Source organism: Rhinichthys klamathensis, unplaced genomic scaffold, assembly GCF_029890125.1.
Source record: "Rhinichthys klamathensis goyatoka isolate OS25496 unplaced genomic scaffold, OSU_Roscu_1.1 h1tg000196l_1, whole genome shotgun sequence".
NCBI lineage: Eukaryota > Metazoa > Chordata > Actinopteri > Cypriniformes > Leuciscidae > Rhinichthys > Rhinichthys klamathensis.
In genome coordinates this window covers 2,751,501-2,766,914 of record NW_026606722.1, presented here as the reverse complement: position 1 = coordinate 2,766,914, position 15,414 = coordinate 2,751,501, and the positions used below count along the sequence as shown (strand labels likewise).

The 15,414-nt window shown below is 46.1% G+C and overlaps 1 protein-coding gene across 2 annotated transcripts in view; it reads right to left on the bottom strand.

Annotated features, from left to right (window-relative positions):
- Positions 1–2,584: 2,584 nt before the first annotated feature.
- The window catches only part of lpgat1 (lysophosphatidylglycerol acyltransferase 1), a 36,543-nt gene continuing 23,713 nt past the window's right edge, over positions 2,585–15,414 (bottom strand). For both annotated transcript variants that reach the window (XM_056262678.1, XM_056262679.1), the window contains exons 7-8: positions 3,781–3,887; positions 2,585–3,685 (exon numbers count right to left, since the gene is read on the bottom strand). In XM_056262678.1, coding sequence (XP_056118653.1) covers positions 3,534–3,685; positions 3,781–3,887 — 259 coding nt within the window. In that variant the 3' untranslated portion in view covers positions 2,585–3,533. The remainder of the gene's footprint in view (positions 3,686–3,780; positions 3,888–15,414) is intronic.

Genomic DNA, 15,414 nt, shown 5'->3' with positions numbered 1-15,414 from the left:
GGACGAGTTTATAGCCAGCGAGACAGAGAGAAGACAACTTCAGTTCATTTGAATAGATCCATGATTAAAGCTGTTATGAATTATGAGTCTCAGGTGATTGGTTATGTGCATCTGTGCGCTTCAAATGTTATTGGCCACATCAGCGAAAGGACAGTATGAACGGAACGTCTCATCCGGAAACTCCCTTTTTCCTCCATAACATGACCCTTCACACTTTATCCGTTACTTTAGAAATGAACTATCATTTCCTTATTCATTTCACGTGTTATATGTTGAGCAGATGGTTATAAGCTATTTATCAATAGAATCATCCCAGAATTAAAGGTAGGCTACAGCACATGAAGAGACAGATCTGACTGGTTATTGGCACACATAAAATCCCGGTAGTAGTTAAGTCAGGATGTCAGTTTTGGTGGACACTTCCAAATGTATCTGTACAGCTCTAGTGTAAACATCCATTTATTTCAAGAAAACCACTTCCAGCAGGGATGAAAGAACAAAATGGACTTTACCCTTTTAGAAATGGGGCACCTCTCACCATTAGTCTTTAACTTTCATTCATTATTGTTAACACCTTTGTGAGATTTCAAGTTTGCAGAAAGTTTTATATTTCAGCATGTTCAAGACTACAGCTTGCTTCAGTCAACCTCCATAAATTGTGTTTCCAATAAAACATTACCAAAAGACATAACAATTAGATATGATTGTGAACATAAGTAACCAAAGCAACTGGTGCTTTCAATGAACAGGGTACAACATTTTTGGTCATAATTGTACAATTAAAAGAATGTTTTTCTACCGCGGAATGTAAAACTAAAATGTTCCATCTTTATATATATATATATACACATTTTTTTTAGGTTAATTCTTTTAAACCAGGTTTTTACAACCTTGTTACCAAACTGAGAAAAGTCTGAAAATACAAAACCCTTATTTTCTAGCAATACGCATTAAATAAGCAAAAATGTATGAAATCCAAGCTAAAGGCTCTAAACAAAAAAGAACCTAACGAAATTCTGCATTGTGCAAATTTAAAAATAAATAACTGAATACAATTCAACAGGCTGTGACTTGATATACTATTTGAATTGAATATATTGTTGATGTGTCAGGTGAACTATCTTCATGATATGTTAATGTTAACATGTCTCTCAGCGGATGGGATTTGTGCTTTGTATTGCTAAAGTAATTGAACCGATTTGAACCCTATCCACAGAAAGGGCAAAATCGGTCTGCTCTTCTGAACATAAAGTGCAATACACACAGGCAACATTTTGTTATAATCCCTAATTTGATCTAATGAATGATCCATGTTTTACTGTGCATGTTATTGTGAAGATTGACATTGACTGGTCAGAAGATGCGACTCTGCTGAATGCTTCAGATCAATAACACTCAGAGAAGAGCCCGTGTTTCACTGCTGCGCATGATTTTTATTCCAGCACAATTAATTTGTGTGTTGTAAAATGGCTGGGTAGCTAGGAAGAGAAAAACAGGAGTACAAAATGAAAATTATGGACCATTCTATTGTAATTTGGTTAGATCGCTAATATATATAGATATATCACACTTTTCTTTTTCTTTTTTTAAACATAAAACCATACAATGTTACGTCTCCATCTGACGAAACGAGAAACCCCCAGTGTGTGGGATCCTCGCGGTGAAGTTCACGGTGACGTAAGCCTGCTCTGAATGCAGTCCGCATCTAACTTGGCTTTAGTCTTCTGGCTTCATACACATTTCAATCTGGCAAGCTATAGAAACAAAGTTCACTTTCACAGACGACATGGCTTCGGGTTAATGGTGGGATGACAGTTACGGTGCAATGTTTTCATCTACAAATGTCTAATTTGTACATCTAAGCATCGTTTTCTTTAGAACGCCACAACATGGGCATTTATGTTTGAGTACATTATTGCTGGACCTCACCCATATTCCACTGACACGTAGACGGACTCAAGCATGGCATTCCTTCCCCATCGACACACACACACACACACACAAACAAACAGACCCAATTTCACACATGAAAAATGCAATTCTGTCTCAAGCTCGAGGAAAATGTTTCCATTCTTCTCAAGATAGTCTAAAGCTAGTCTAAAATCTTTTGTGCCTCGGCACAAAACTGAATCTACGCCTCTGATCCCTTCTGTGTGGCAGCAGTTTTAAGACGGTTTCTTTTTGATGAGCGATCGCCGCAGAAGACAGCGGATGGCAGACGAGGTGACGCTCAGATACTGAGAGCAAATGTAAAGCACCTGCCGGGACAGAAGCTCCTTTAACTGCCTTTCCCTCCAACATTCATGATATTTCAGAAGTAAAAACGCAGAAAGCGACTCGGGACCCGTTACAACTCGTTTCGACTCCTTTCTGTACAAGATGAACCACAGAATGAGGGGGAAAAGGAAGTCAAATCTCAACTATTAAACAGATATTTGCCAACACTCTGATATAACATGAAGCTACCAGGCATTATGTGCATCTAGAAAAAAATATAAAGAAAAAAGAAACGGGCAGTCGCACACAATCACACAGGCAGGTTATGCTGTCACATTTACAGAAATGAGACCAATTGACTCAAAAATCAACAAATTAAAATCTTTTTTTTCTTTTTTTTTTTGAACAATGAACAAACACAACAGTTCAGTCAGTAGAATGTCCGCCCCCGTTTGACCCTAAGATAAGCATATGGCTTAGTATTTGTAAAACTTTGGAGGGGAGGGGTATTAGTCCTATCGAATCGGTCGTGTGGCAGTCATGTGGTGCGCTTGGATGTGTCTGTATGGCGTTGATTGTGTAAAAGTCCCCTAGAGGATGCAGTCTCCTTGTTTTATAGGTTCTAAAATAAGAACCGGGTTCGTCTTCGACATGTTTTCCGAGACCGAATCCCCCTTTTGTCAGTGTAAACAACACAATCGTTCCACCGTCTCTCAATACTGACAATACACATAGAAAAACGGCATCCAGTCAACATGAGACGAAACAGCCACGAGGAAGAAGAAATCCGTTGGGGGAGGGGGGCGACGAGGATTCATAGTGCAATGAAGGCCAGAGGAGGCTCTTCCAAAGAGGACAGCAGTCTCTGAAAACTAACTTCAGTCATCCTGTTTGGGAGTTCACGATAAAAAGGGGGTGGAGCTCACATGGCAGGAAATGAGAGAAATGAGAGGACGTGACAGATCTATCTCTGGCTTATTCCTGAGCCTAATTTTGATTGTAAAAAAAAAAAGAAAAAAAAAATGAGGCGTGTCCACATGTGCATGAGTAAACATTTAGATGTGCATAATCTTCTCTCTGCATGTTAGCGCACATGTGTAAACATGTTGAACTGGTTTCTACGCAACTCTAAAGGATAGACGCATGGGCGGCTGGGACTGGGTGGATGTGACTGTCCAAAGTAAGGATGGGGACCGCGATCGGATACAGCAACTGGAGTCGTCCTGCGGGGTACATTCAACCATCCGGCAGAGGAGAATGGCATTCGGGGCTCTTTGTCTCCTCCCGACCTGCGCGCTTCGCTCTCCTCAGAGCGGTCAGAAGTACCAGCAGTAGATGTGATGTAGAATGCTGTACCACATGTAGCCCGAGGCGAAGGCAAACGTTTGGACTAAAAACAGCCAGGAGTTGTCGAGGGTCATATTTCGGGAGAGCATCTCTTTTTGGCCGTCTGGTGGAGGGAAAGCTCCTGAAAGAAAGGAGGAGATGGGTTTTAGTTGAAGGAAGGATGTGTATATACACACACACACACACATCTAGATCCGGGGAAACTTATCAAAGTACCTGTCTTGTAGAAGTGAGCCAGAAGTTCCTCCTTTTCAACAAATCGCTGATATAGCCAGTCTGCCAGTGCTTCTGACTCTAGCGGGACGTCCTTTATAGGGTATGTCCTAAAAATAAATAAAAAAAGACAATTAGGAATTCATTATACAGGACTGAAAAACGTTCAAAAACAAAATAAAACGGACCATTCAGGTCCATGCTGACAACTGGTCAATACAGCACTCTCCACCATCCCCTCTCACCCAACATAAAACAATACATATTAATGTAATACTTAAGTACATTCATTTGTATAATTCATAATAATCATAATAATTTAGGCTGAATCACAAAAAAATTTACGATAAAATATTAATTAAAATGTTAAACTAATAATACAAATATTAATATTGTTGTTTTAGATTGTATTAATACATTAATTTGCTACTATTATTAATAAAATGTATTTTTATTGATTATTATTAATAATAATAATAATTTAGACTGCATTACAAACATTAATATTAAGATTGTATTATAATACATGGATTTGCTATTACTAGTAAATTATAATAATAGACTTCATAATACTATATTAATATTATTATCATTAAGGGACTACATATTTTATTGCGCCCTATTACAAAATGCTTCACATTTGTTTAGATAGTCACGGAACACTAATAATTATTACAGTAAAAAAAGTTCGAAAATGTCTTAATGCTGAATCAAAATAATGGGGTATTAAAACCTATTGTCCACAACTCCACGGATTCTGTGTTGCAAGTTTACTTGACCTCATACACAGTTTTGAATATATTCTAACCATGAAATTTGTAGTCTGAATCACAGCTCATCTGTACATTTGGATGCATAATTTGTGAATAATAATAATAAATTAGTTCTGATATGTTGAGTCTTTGTGCTTTTCAATTTTGCCCTCCTGACCCAAACTTTTCCTGTTCGTTCATTATTTTTAAAAAGGGCAAAATTTGATGGGCTGAGAGTGAAGTTAGCAGGTTGAGTGCGCACACACACAGAGAGAGAGAGAGAGAGAGAGAGAGAGAGAGAGAGAGAGAGAGAGAGAGAGAGAGAGAGAGAGAGAGAGAGAGAGAGAGAGAGAGAGAGAGACTAAATAGTATAAAAAGCAGTATACAAATTTTCAAAATGAAATGTGCAATAATGAACTCATTTAGGGAGGCAATGAAGACATCTTAAGGGAGAAAATGAGCACGCAGCCCCATCTCTCAGTCTTCTTCAGATCTCCCAGCGTTAGCATGTGAAGTGGAGAGCTCAGCTCTTTACGCTTCTGACAGGTCCAGCGTTTGTGCTGATGAGACGCTTCAACTAATGACAGCAGTTTTCTGCTGAAACACGGACAGCTGAGACGTAAAAACACACCACTGACTGCAAACATACACACCTCTTACAAAAACAAACGCTACAGAGAGGATGTGACTGAATCGCAATAACAACACTGACCAGCTTCTGCTTCTCTCTCCGTTTCAGTAACCGTCAACTTCCCTAAATGACTGCATCAGTAACTAATTAAACAAGTTCAGACGAGATCTACATTAGGCTATGATACCATATCACTGAGGCGCTGTAAATCACAACCGCTTTTATTTATTTTTTTACTGTTTCCTTGATGATTAACAGCATTCTTTTGGTTGCTTATCAAAAGGACATTAAAGTGCGTTAAAATGATTTTATTATGCGAGAAGAAAGATTTTTGAAACTAGTACAAATGTAGGAAAATGAAAAAAGTCAAATCTTACAGGATATTATTTAAAACCGACACCGCAGAATGGTACGACTGCCCAGTCATACATTACATCTACGGTTCCTCAAATAAGGGCACGCCTCAAAAGGAAAATATATACACACACATACACAAAATGTATAGATTACAGAAGAGTATTTGTCTCTACATGTTACTAATTCCAGTAGCCGTCAAGAATAACGCATTTGATTCAAATGAATCAATACAGTCTAGGAATGTAACGATTCACTGGCAACCGGTTGAAAATCGATAAAAATGTGTGACGATTCAAGTCGGTTGAAATGTTAAACGAATCGCGATACACGTTTTAAACAGCAGGGGCGTCGCCGTTTACTGAATAGCCTACTGTGAAGTTGTGAACCTCGCTTTACAGGCACAATAGCAGCGAGCACACACTGGCGTGAAGCTAGCGAGTGTTTTCACTTTATTCATGGAACTTGAATCTTGTGTGAGCCAAGCTCAACTTCCATAGGAATGAAGTGAAAACGCTCGGTTTGCTCCGCTCGCGCCGCGCCAGTGTGTGCCATCGACCGGTGTGCACGCGCCGTCAAACAGTAGACATGGCGACGGCAAGCGTAGATGTTGACGTTGACTCAATCAAATCGGAGGTGTGGCGGCATTTTGACTTTCCGTAGACTAATAATAATCCCCACCGCGAGAAGCACCAGTCACCTCCGTTTTCAGTGTTTCCGTGGCAACCAGGTGTTGTATTTATTTTACTATCTCTTTCTCTAAATGTGTTTTTTTTTTTACTCTTACTAGTGTAATGATAATTATAACAACATTAGAATCTTGCCTTTATTACAATGTAAAACCCCTGTCAATCTGGTACTAATTTTACACAGTTTTTTACATAGTGTGCGAAGGTACCAGTGTCCAGCCTCTTGACCAAACAGACAGAAAGACTGAGTTGAAACAACCTTGAAGGGATTTTTTTTAATGTAGTTTTATTATTTGACAAAATATTTTTTTAAATTAAAAAGAAATGTGTAGCATTTTGTCTGAGAAATAATAAAAGGGACACTTTTGTCTTAAATCTCATTTGTTAAAAAAATCGTGAGAAAATCGTATCGTGAAACGAATCGGTTACCTAACGTAACCTCGGTTCTCTCTAGAAGAGGGAACGAGTATTGCGTAAGCTAGCTTACGCTGCGGGAAAGATTCATCTTTGCTGAGATATTGAAGGCAAAAATTATTTCATAATTTGTATCCATACACAACGCAGTTCCTCTGCGGCAGACCTAGAGCAGGCTAGCTAGCAGCTCATTGGTTCGCTCAGAGAGAACTGCTTAAGCCTATGGGAGAGCGGGGCTGAACCCGCTTCCAATGAGAGGCGCCCGCGCGCTCATTGCGTCATGGCCCGCCAGAATGGGCGTGGCCATGGTGTATATAACAGTCTCTCCCAGGCTTATATGTTGATTTATTTCAGCGTGAAGCGAAACGCTAGTAGCGCAAGCACGGCCGGGAACGCAATACTCGTTCCCTCTTCTAGAGAGAACCGAGGTTACGTTAGGTAACCGATTCGTTCTCTTACGAGAGGTTCTCTCGTATTGCGTAAGCTAGCTTACGCTGCGGGAACACCTGGTCAACGCCGTGCGCGCTATGAATCCACTCATGAATCCCAGAGTGATACCGGGGGATTTTTAACGTGGAGTGAATGTATTATGAGGCCGGCAGAGCGGGCACATGAAGTGTATACATAAGCATGTATGAGGCCGGCAGAGCGGGCACATGAAGTGTATAAGCATTTAAGGAGAGCACAAGGGGCGAACCGGTTGTGTGAGGGACTCCCAGTAATGCAGCTTCTTAGGGAGCTGGTCGTTAGACAGCTAGTAATTTTGCCTGCAAGGCGGGAACTTCCAAATTGTAAAATCTGACAAAAGTGGACGGGGAGGCCCATCCCGCGGCCACACAAATGTCATGAATGGAAATTCCACAGGACCATGCCCACGATGAGGCCATGCCTCTAGTGGAGTGCGCCCTGATGCCCAGAGGGCAGGGCAGGCATTTAGATGCGTAAGCAGAGGCGATAGCGTCTACTATCCATCTAGACAGTGTCTGTTTAGAGGCGGCCAGACCTTTGGTGCGCCCCCCAAACGGAAGCTGCTCAGCGCGTCTGAACGCGGCAGCGCGCGTAGTGTACAATCTCAGAGCCCGCACCGGGCAGAGGAGATTGGCGTCGCGCTCACTATCGGATGAAGGCAGAGCCGATAGGGAAATAATCTGAGCCCTGAACGGGGTACCAATCGCCTTCGGGACATAGCCATGTCTAGGTTTGAGAATGACAACAGAATCATTCGGACCAAACTCGAGACACGCGGCGCTGGATGAGAGCACGTGAAGATCCCCCACGCGTTTTACTGAGGACAGAGCCGTCAGAAAAACGGTTTTGAGCGAGAGGTATTTTAGGTCCACAGACTCGAGCGGTTCGAACGGGGGTGCTTTCATAGCTTCGAGAACTATAGAAAGATCCCAGATAGGAACCGAAGGGGGGCGCGGAGGGTTCATCCTCTTAGCTCCCCTGAGGAAGCGGATGACTAACTCGTCTTTGCCCAGGGACTGAGCGCGTCGGGGTTCAGAGAACGCCGCGACGGCTGCCACGTAAACCTTGAGAGTGGAGGGGGACCTGCCCTTGTCCAGCATCTCTTGAAGGAAAACAAGCAAAGACTGCACCTCGCATGACCGTGGGTCCAGATGTTTGTCGGTGCACCATTTTGAGAACACAGACCATTTAGACGCATAGAGCCTTCTCGTGGAAGGTGCTCTAGCCTGTATGATAGTGTTTCTTACTCCTTCTGGCAAATCAACGAATAGTCGTTGATCACCCATGCATGTAGCGCCCAGCGCCGTGGATGGGGGTGCCAGATCGTGCCGCGAGCCTGAGAGAGGAGATCTGCTCTGACTGGGATGGGCCACGGGGCTGTCTGCGACAGCTGAGTGAGCTCCGGAACCCAATTCTGACTCTCCCAACGCGGGGCTATGAGGAGCACCGAGTGGCGTGTGTCCCTGATCCTCTGAATTACCTGTGGTAGCAGAGCGATCGGAGGGAATGCATAGAGCGGGCGGCGAGGCCATTCCTGGGCTAGCGCGTCCTCGCTCCTTGAGAAAAATATTGGGCAGTGAGCGTTCTCTTCTGACGCGAAGAGGTCCACCTCTGCTCTGCCGAATAGCCGCCACAGTATTTGGACCGTTTGTGTGTTCAGGGACCATTCTCCTGAGGAGATGAGGTTCCTGGACAGAATGTCTGGGCCGTCGTTCAGATGGCCCGGCACATGCGTCGCTCTGAGCGAGAGCAGGCGGCTCTGAGACCAAACTAAAATGCGGTGTGTCAGTAGGAAGAGATTCCTGGACCTGACACCGCCCTGACGGTTGAGATAGGAGACCACAGCCATGTTGTCCGAACGGATCAGGACGTGGTGTCCCCGAATGAGCGGGAGGAAGCGCGAAAGCGCGTTCTCGACCGCAAGCATTTCCAGACAGTTTATGTGTAAGGGGCCTTCCTGTGTCGACCAATGGCCGAAGGCCGGTGAGCCCTCGCAGACTGCACCCCAACCCGTGTTGGATGCATCTGTCGAGATGACTTTTCGGCGAGAAAAGGTCCCCATCGTGACGCCCTGTCGAAACCATTCTGCTACTGTCCATGGCTGCAGCGCCGTGAGACATGTCTGCGTAACTCTGATCAGCTGGCGGCCCGTGTTCCACGCGCGGTGGGGTACACGGCTGTTTAACCAAAGCTGAAGCGGACGCATGTGCAGAAGGCCCAGCTGAAGCACAGCGGAGGCTGAGGCCATGTAACCCAGCATCCTCTGAAAAGTTTTCAGAGGTGAGCGGGTGCCCATCTGAAACGAGGCGGCCAGTCGCTGTACACTGCGCGCGCGCTGTGTAGACAGGCGAGCCGTCATCGTGACCGAGTTCAAATCTATTCCTAGAAAGGAAATCGATTGACTGGGTTGAAGGGAGCTCTTTGTCCAGTTGACAGAGAGGCCCAGCATTTTCAGATGGTCGAGGAGAACTGCGCGGTGCGACAGAAGCTCCGTCTGTGATTGGGCCAAAATCAGCCAGTCGTCCAGATAATTCAATATGCGCAGCCCCTGGCTCCGCAGGGGGGCGAGCGCCGTATCCATGCACTTCGTAAATGTGCGGGGCGCCAGAGATAAGCCGAACGGGAGAACGGCGTATTGATAAACATGACCCTCGAAGGCGAAACGTAAGAATGGCCTGTGACGGGGATTTATCTGGATCTGAAAATAGGCGTCTTTCAGGTCTAGAGAGATGAACCAGTCCCCCTGGCGCACCTGCGCGAGGAGTTTCCTGGTAGTAAGCATCTTGAACGGTCTCTTCATGAGCACTTTGTTCAAAGACCTGAGATCTAAAATCGGTCTGAGGCCGCCGTCTTTCTTGGGAACCAGAAAATAACGGCCGTAAAACCCCGACTCGGTCATAGATGGTGGGACTCTCTCTATGGCGCCCTTTTGCAACAGCGTCGCAATTTCTGAGCGGAGCGTGCCGGCGGCCAGCGGGCTGACAGTAGATTCGAGCCGCGCGCGCGCACGAGGCGGGCGGCGGCGAAACTGTAGCAGATAGCCGTCCTTTATAATGCTTAGCACCCACGGGGAAATGCCTGGAATGGCTTCCCACGCTTTGGAGCATGCGGCTAGTGGCCGAATGGCTATATCGCCCTGATTGCTGCACATAGCGGGCTGGACACAGTGTGTGGGCGCGCTTTGAATGTGTGTGGCAACGGGATTTGCACTCAGAGAGGAGTCTATGGGCCGTGAAACAGAGCGAGCAGAGAGGGGACACGCGCACGAGCTCGTGGGCGTGTTTATGTTCTCTGATATTAGAGCGGGCTGTGCCCGTTTCATGTGATGGGGCTCTGATAGAGACACGGGGTATGTTATGCTTGTGTGTATGGGTGAGCACATGATTGTGGGCACATTTTCTACACAACTGGCAAATTTTCTCTTTTTGAGATTTCTCTGGGTAGCCGTAAAAACGGCTTTTTGTCGCTCAAAAGCGGGCTGGGACACCGGCTTGTTTGTGGCGGTCAACACTACAGCAGTCGGCGAAATAACGGGGACTGGCAGAGGGCGAAGCTTTGACGGCGGTCCGGCCGCAGCGGGAGAGCACCGTCGTTTTCTTGACTTTGCTAGGCAGACTTCTGATGATCAGGCTTCAGCGTGATCTTAGGTCGCGGGCCTCGTGGGGGCGGCGGTCTGCGGCGGCTGTCAGAGCGAGAGCGAGGGCGGCCGCCCTGTCTGCGCTGGGCTGTTTGAGTCTGCGGAGGGGGGCGCTGTGGTGGAGCTCTGGCAGGAGGCTCGCGAGAGCGGCCCGCGGAAGAGCTAGCGCGGCGGGGCAGAAACAAATTCATCGCCTGAGTAGCTTTCTGCACCTCAGAAAAGCGATCGACGATTCCCGTGACAGCAGATCCAAAAAGGCCCGTCGGGGAGAGGGGCGCGTTAAGAAATGCGGCGCGCTCAGAATCTCCCATGTCGGCGAGCGTGAGCCATAAGTGTCTCTCGGCAACACAAAGGCTGGCCATGCATCTCCCCAGAGCTTGTGCGGCGGCTTTAGTGGCGCGAAGGGCGAGGTCCGTAGCACTTCTCAGATCTGTGACAGCGGGGGAGGGGTTTCTACCGCCTTCGGCCCACTCACGGAGAATATCGCTCTGTAATACTTGGAGGACAGACATCGAATGTAGCGCTGCGGCGGCCTGACCGGCGGCGGCGTAGGCGCGAGCATGAAAGCTCGAGGTCGCTCTGCAAGCTTTCGAAGGAAGCGTGGGGGAAGAGCGCCATCTAGCAGAGGGCGGGCAGAGGTGTGCGGCGACCAAGTCCTCGACGGGCGGCATGGCTGAGTAGCCTTTCTCGGCGGCTCCGTCCACCGAGCGCAGCGAGGCGGATATATCAGAGCGGTTTCTAGCCGAGAGCGGGGCATTCGAGGACTTCGTCAGCTCTGCGTGAAGTTCAGGCAGGAATGGAGCGGCCCGGTTGCACGCGGGGGTCGAGCGCCGATGAAAAAAGCTGCCGTCCATCCGGTTCGGGGCCTGCTCGGGTGGAGGAGACCACTCGAGACCGAGGCGTTCGACGGCCTGTGAGAGGAGGCGCATTAGTTCCTCCTCTATCCCGGCGCGGATCCCCGCCGATTCTCTCGTGGATCCGAGAGATGACCATTCTTCACTGTCAGAAGCGAGCAGTGAACAGGAGTCCTTCTCCTCCGCGGCGTCATCGGAAGCGACAGAGCGGCCACTCGGCGGCAACTGTATGTCCGGCAGGGGCGGGGAGGGAGAGCGGGAAGCGGGAGGCGGCGGCGGCGGCCCGCATTGTTCCGCTGGGGGCTCCGGCGGCCTCTGGGAGCGGCGTTTTTTCTTACGCGGCGAAGAGGAAGGCGGCGCGGGAGCGGATTTTGCTGCCAGAAGTCGTGCCCGCAGGGACGACAACGGCAGGCTCTCACAGAAGTCGCATCCTCCATCCGCGAGGGCGAGTTCTGCGTGCTCGAGTCCCAGGCAGAGAGCGCAGATGACATGGCGGTCTCCGTCCTCGAGACGAGCGCGGCAAGAGCCGCAGGAAAAACGAGACATCTTTAAAAAGACGCTCGGCTCTTTTAGATATAATAGAGAAGGATACAGTCGTCGGATGGCGCTAGCTTGCAGGGCGGCTGAAGGTGGCGAAGACGGCCGGGTTCTTCAGGGTCCGGGAGCTCGCTAGAGTGATGCCTTCTCGACGGCGACGGCTTTTCTCAGGACAGCAGAAGCGTGCAGCTTGCTGAAGATGAAATGAATCAACATATAAGCCTGGGAGAGACTGTTATATACACCATGGCCACGCCCATTCTGGCGGGCAATGACGCAATGAGCGCGCGGGCGCCTCTCATTGGAAGCGGGTTCAGCCCCGCTCTCCCATAGGCTTAAGCAGTTCTCTCTGAGCGAACCAATGAGCTGCTAGCTAGCCTGCTCTAGGTCTGCCGCAGAGGAACTGCGTTGTGTTTGGATACAAATTATGAAATAATTTTTGGCTTCAATATCTCAGCAAAGATGAATCTTTCCCGCAGCGTAAGCTAGCTTACGCAATACGAGAGAACCTCTCGTAAGAGAACCAGTATCGTGAATCGTATCGCATCGTGAGATGAGTTAATCGTTACATCCCTAATACAGTCTAAATAAGCATGAGAGTTTGCGATGCAAGTGTGTGTTGTGAAAGACACGAGCAGTGACTATCCTCCGTGCAAGAAACATGCAAGTTTCACAATGCGATTTCCCATCACCCCGCTTCACAACGTGCTGACGTTTACATCAAGCGAACGCACATATGACAGTTAGCCAGAACTGATGGTTTAAAATATTAGCACTCACACAAAACTATTGTTTGTGCTCATCTAAAGAAAGTCATAAATCTAGATTATCATGAGAATAAGTAAATGACGAGAGGTTGGAAAACCATGATCTTTTTTTTTCAGGAATCATTGAAGAATATAAAGTTTAAAAAAATGATAATTTTTTACTAAAATGTACAGTGATCAGCTGATGAATAAACTAGGCAAATTAATTTAATATTTTAAATGATCGGAAATCAATGCAATTCAACTTCTATTAAACTATGTATGGAAATTTAGTGCTCCTGGTCTCCACTACCATGTTACTGAAGAAGACAATACAAACAGGACTCCGTTATTATATAGGACATCACATTGTATTTGTTCTAATTATTGTTTTCTGAATCTCTGGTACCACCAAAAATAATGTAGAAACTCACAAAGCTGTTTAACATAGGCTATACTTCAAACATCACTCGCTATACTGTACATCCATCTATACATCTATAGCTTATCTTTCTTGTGACTTGTTTATCTTTGCTCTCTTTCAATCTACCACACACAAATCAATAGGTGTGGAGTAACAAGATCCTCGGGGACAAATTCCTGAAAATAACATAAGAGCACTGGAAACAGAAGTCACCAGATACCCAGAACCATCCGTAGGTCAGATCAGAGCATCACGTTTTCCCCACTAGAAAACAATATAGCTCCAGAAAGACCAGTTTGGCACGTGCCATTACTGATGCGTCCTACTAGCTTTCGTAATGTCATGGTTGGGGTTGTGTGTTCAGCTAATGGTTGAATAAGGCAGGATATAAAGGCCAAATCCAGTTGTCACTTCCCTTAATGCTTAATCCTGTTCTGTACACAGTTCAGTCATTTATGGGAGCGACAAGCACATTCTACAACCAAATTAACTCGCGAGTAATGCAGGTAGTGACAACCGCATTTACAAAACTTCTATGAACTGAGCTGAATGACTAGTTGCTAATGACATATTTAAACGCATCAGAGATGTGTCTCTCTTCTGTGTGCAAGGATGCAACAGGGAAAGTGGTACAAGTCTTGACTCGTTATGGTTTAAATGTTGAGAGGGCAGGTCAAAAATTTGAACTACCCGCAGTACTAACAGTATTTGTGATTGAACAAAAATAGTCATGTTATACAGTATACCGAGGTACCTCATGAAAATACTTGCACCGAAGAAAAAAAAAGAAAAAAAAGGACCTAACCAATATTTCCAAGACAGTTCAAGTAATCACACACTGTGACGATAATGTGTTGCGGATTGCGTTACGTTCCCTAGAGGCTCTGTAAGTATTGCTTGAAATGGAGCATCTCCCCAAACCAATTACACCTCTCTGTCTCTCAGAGATTTGTTAGAGGGGAATTTCAATGACTTTGAAGCACAAGGGGTTTGCTCTGTGGATACTGAGTTACTGCACAACTGTGTAATAATAGTAGGCATCAATTCTGTTCACACAGAGTCTATCCAAGTATTGATAGTAATAATAATTTTAAGACAAACGTGGTCCAAAAAAGTTGCTTTTAACTCAAACAATATCCAAGGCAAACATTACCCATACTCATTAATAGAGCTTTTCACACTGCGCTTAACCCTGGGTTATCATCGTTCTAAACACCGCTTTTAACCCCGGGTAAAGGAACGTTTCACACTTGTAATTTAGAAGAGGGGTTAGCACCGCTTTTTAGTTTTACCCAGGGTTACGAACCCCTGCGCAGGGGCATTTGCGGTTCAAACTTGTACAGTGTGAAAAGATGCGCCGTTAGAATGTTAGAAGCTTAGCAACGGACAACCAATCGCGTACATATTTGCGTGCTTTAGACAGTCAAGGAAACACTTCGCATTGTTTATAAAAAGTCAATTAAAGCTGCAGTCGGCAAGTCTGGCCGATTGAGTGGACTTTGGCAAAATTTTGAATGTTTACAACTCTCATGCCCCTCCCCCACTATCAACTAATACCCTCCCACCGAGGTTCGTGCTCGTCAGTGCGTGTGCACATGATTTTCTGTGAACGCGCCCGTCTCATCAGCATCCATCAACACCATGGAGTATTTGGAGGTATGCTGTCCTGGCTAATCTACCGATAGATTGCAATTGCTAACGTCATTTATACTCTAAATGAGCTTACTTGATTTTCCGCCATCACTCTTCGTTACTGCGCGAACTTCCGCGAACTTCAGGCGTGTGCATGTGATTGTAACGTGCGCGAGGGGTGGCGTGTGCCCGACCTGTGATTGACAGTCAGATCTCACACCCCCCTGCGCTGATTGGACCCGATGATCCGGGAGCTGTGGATTTTTGCAAAACAAATAACACGCTCCAGGTGGAGTTAGAAGCTCTGGTTTTTTTCTAAAACCACTTTATTTATGTTGTTCTGTCAGATTATAGTGTCGATTTCACTGAATATGATCAAAAAAATGTTGCCGACGGCAGCTTTAAGCGTTTGAAAGGGAAAATGTCAAATGCTGACAGAAAATGCGACAATTTGAGTGAAGAGACTGTTTCATTCTTACCTTTATAGTCCGAAATGTCC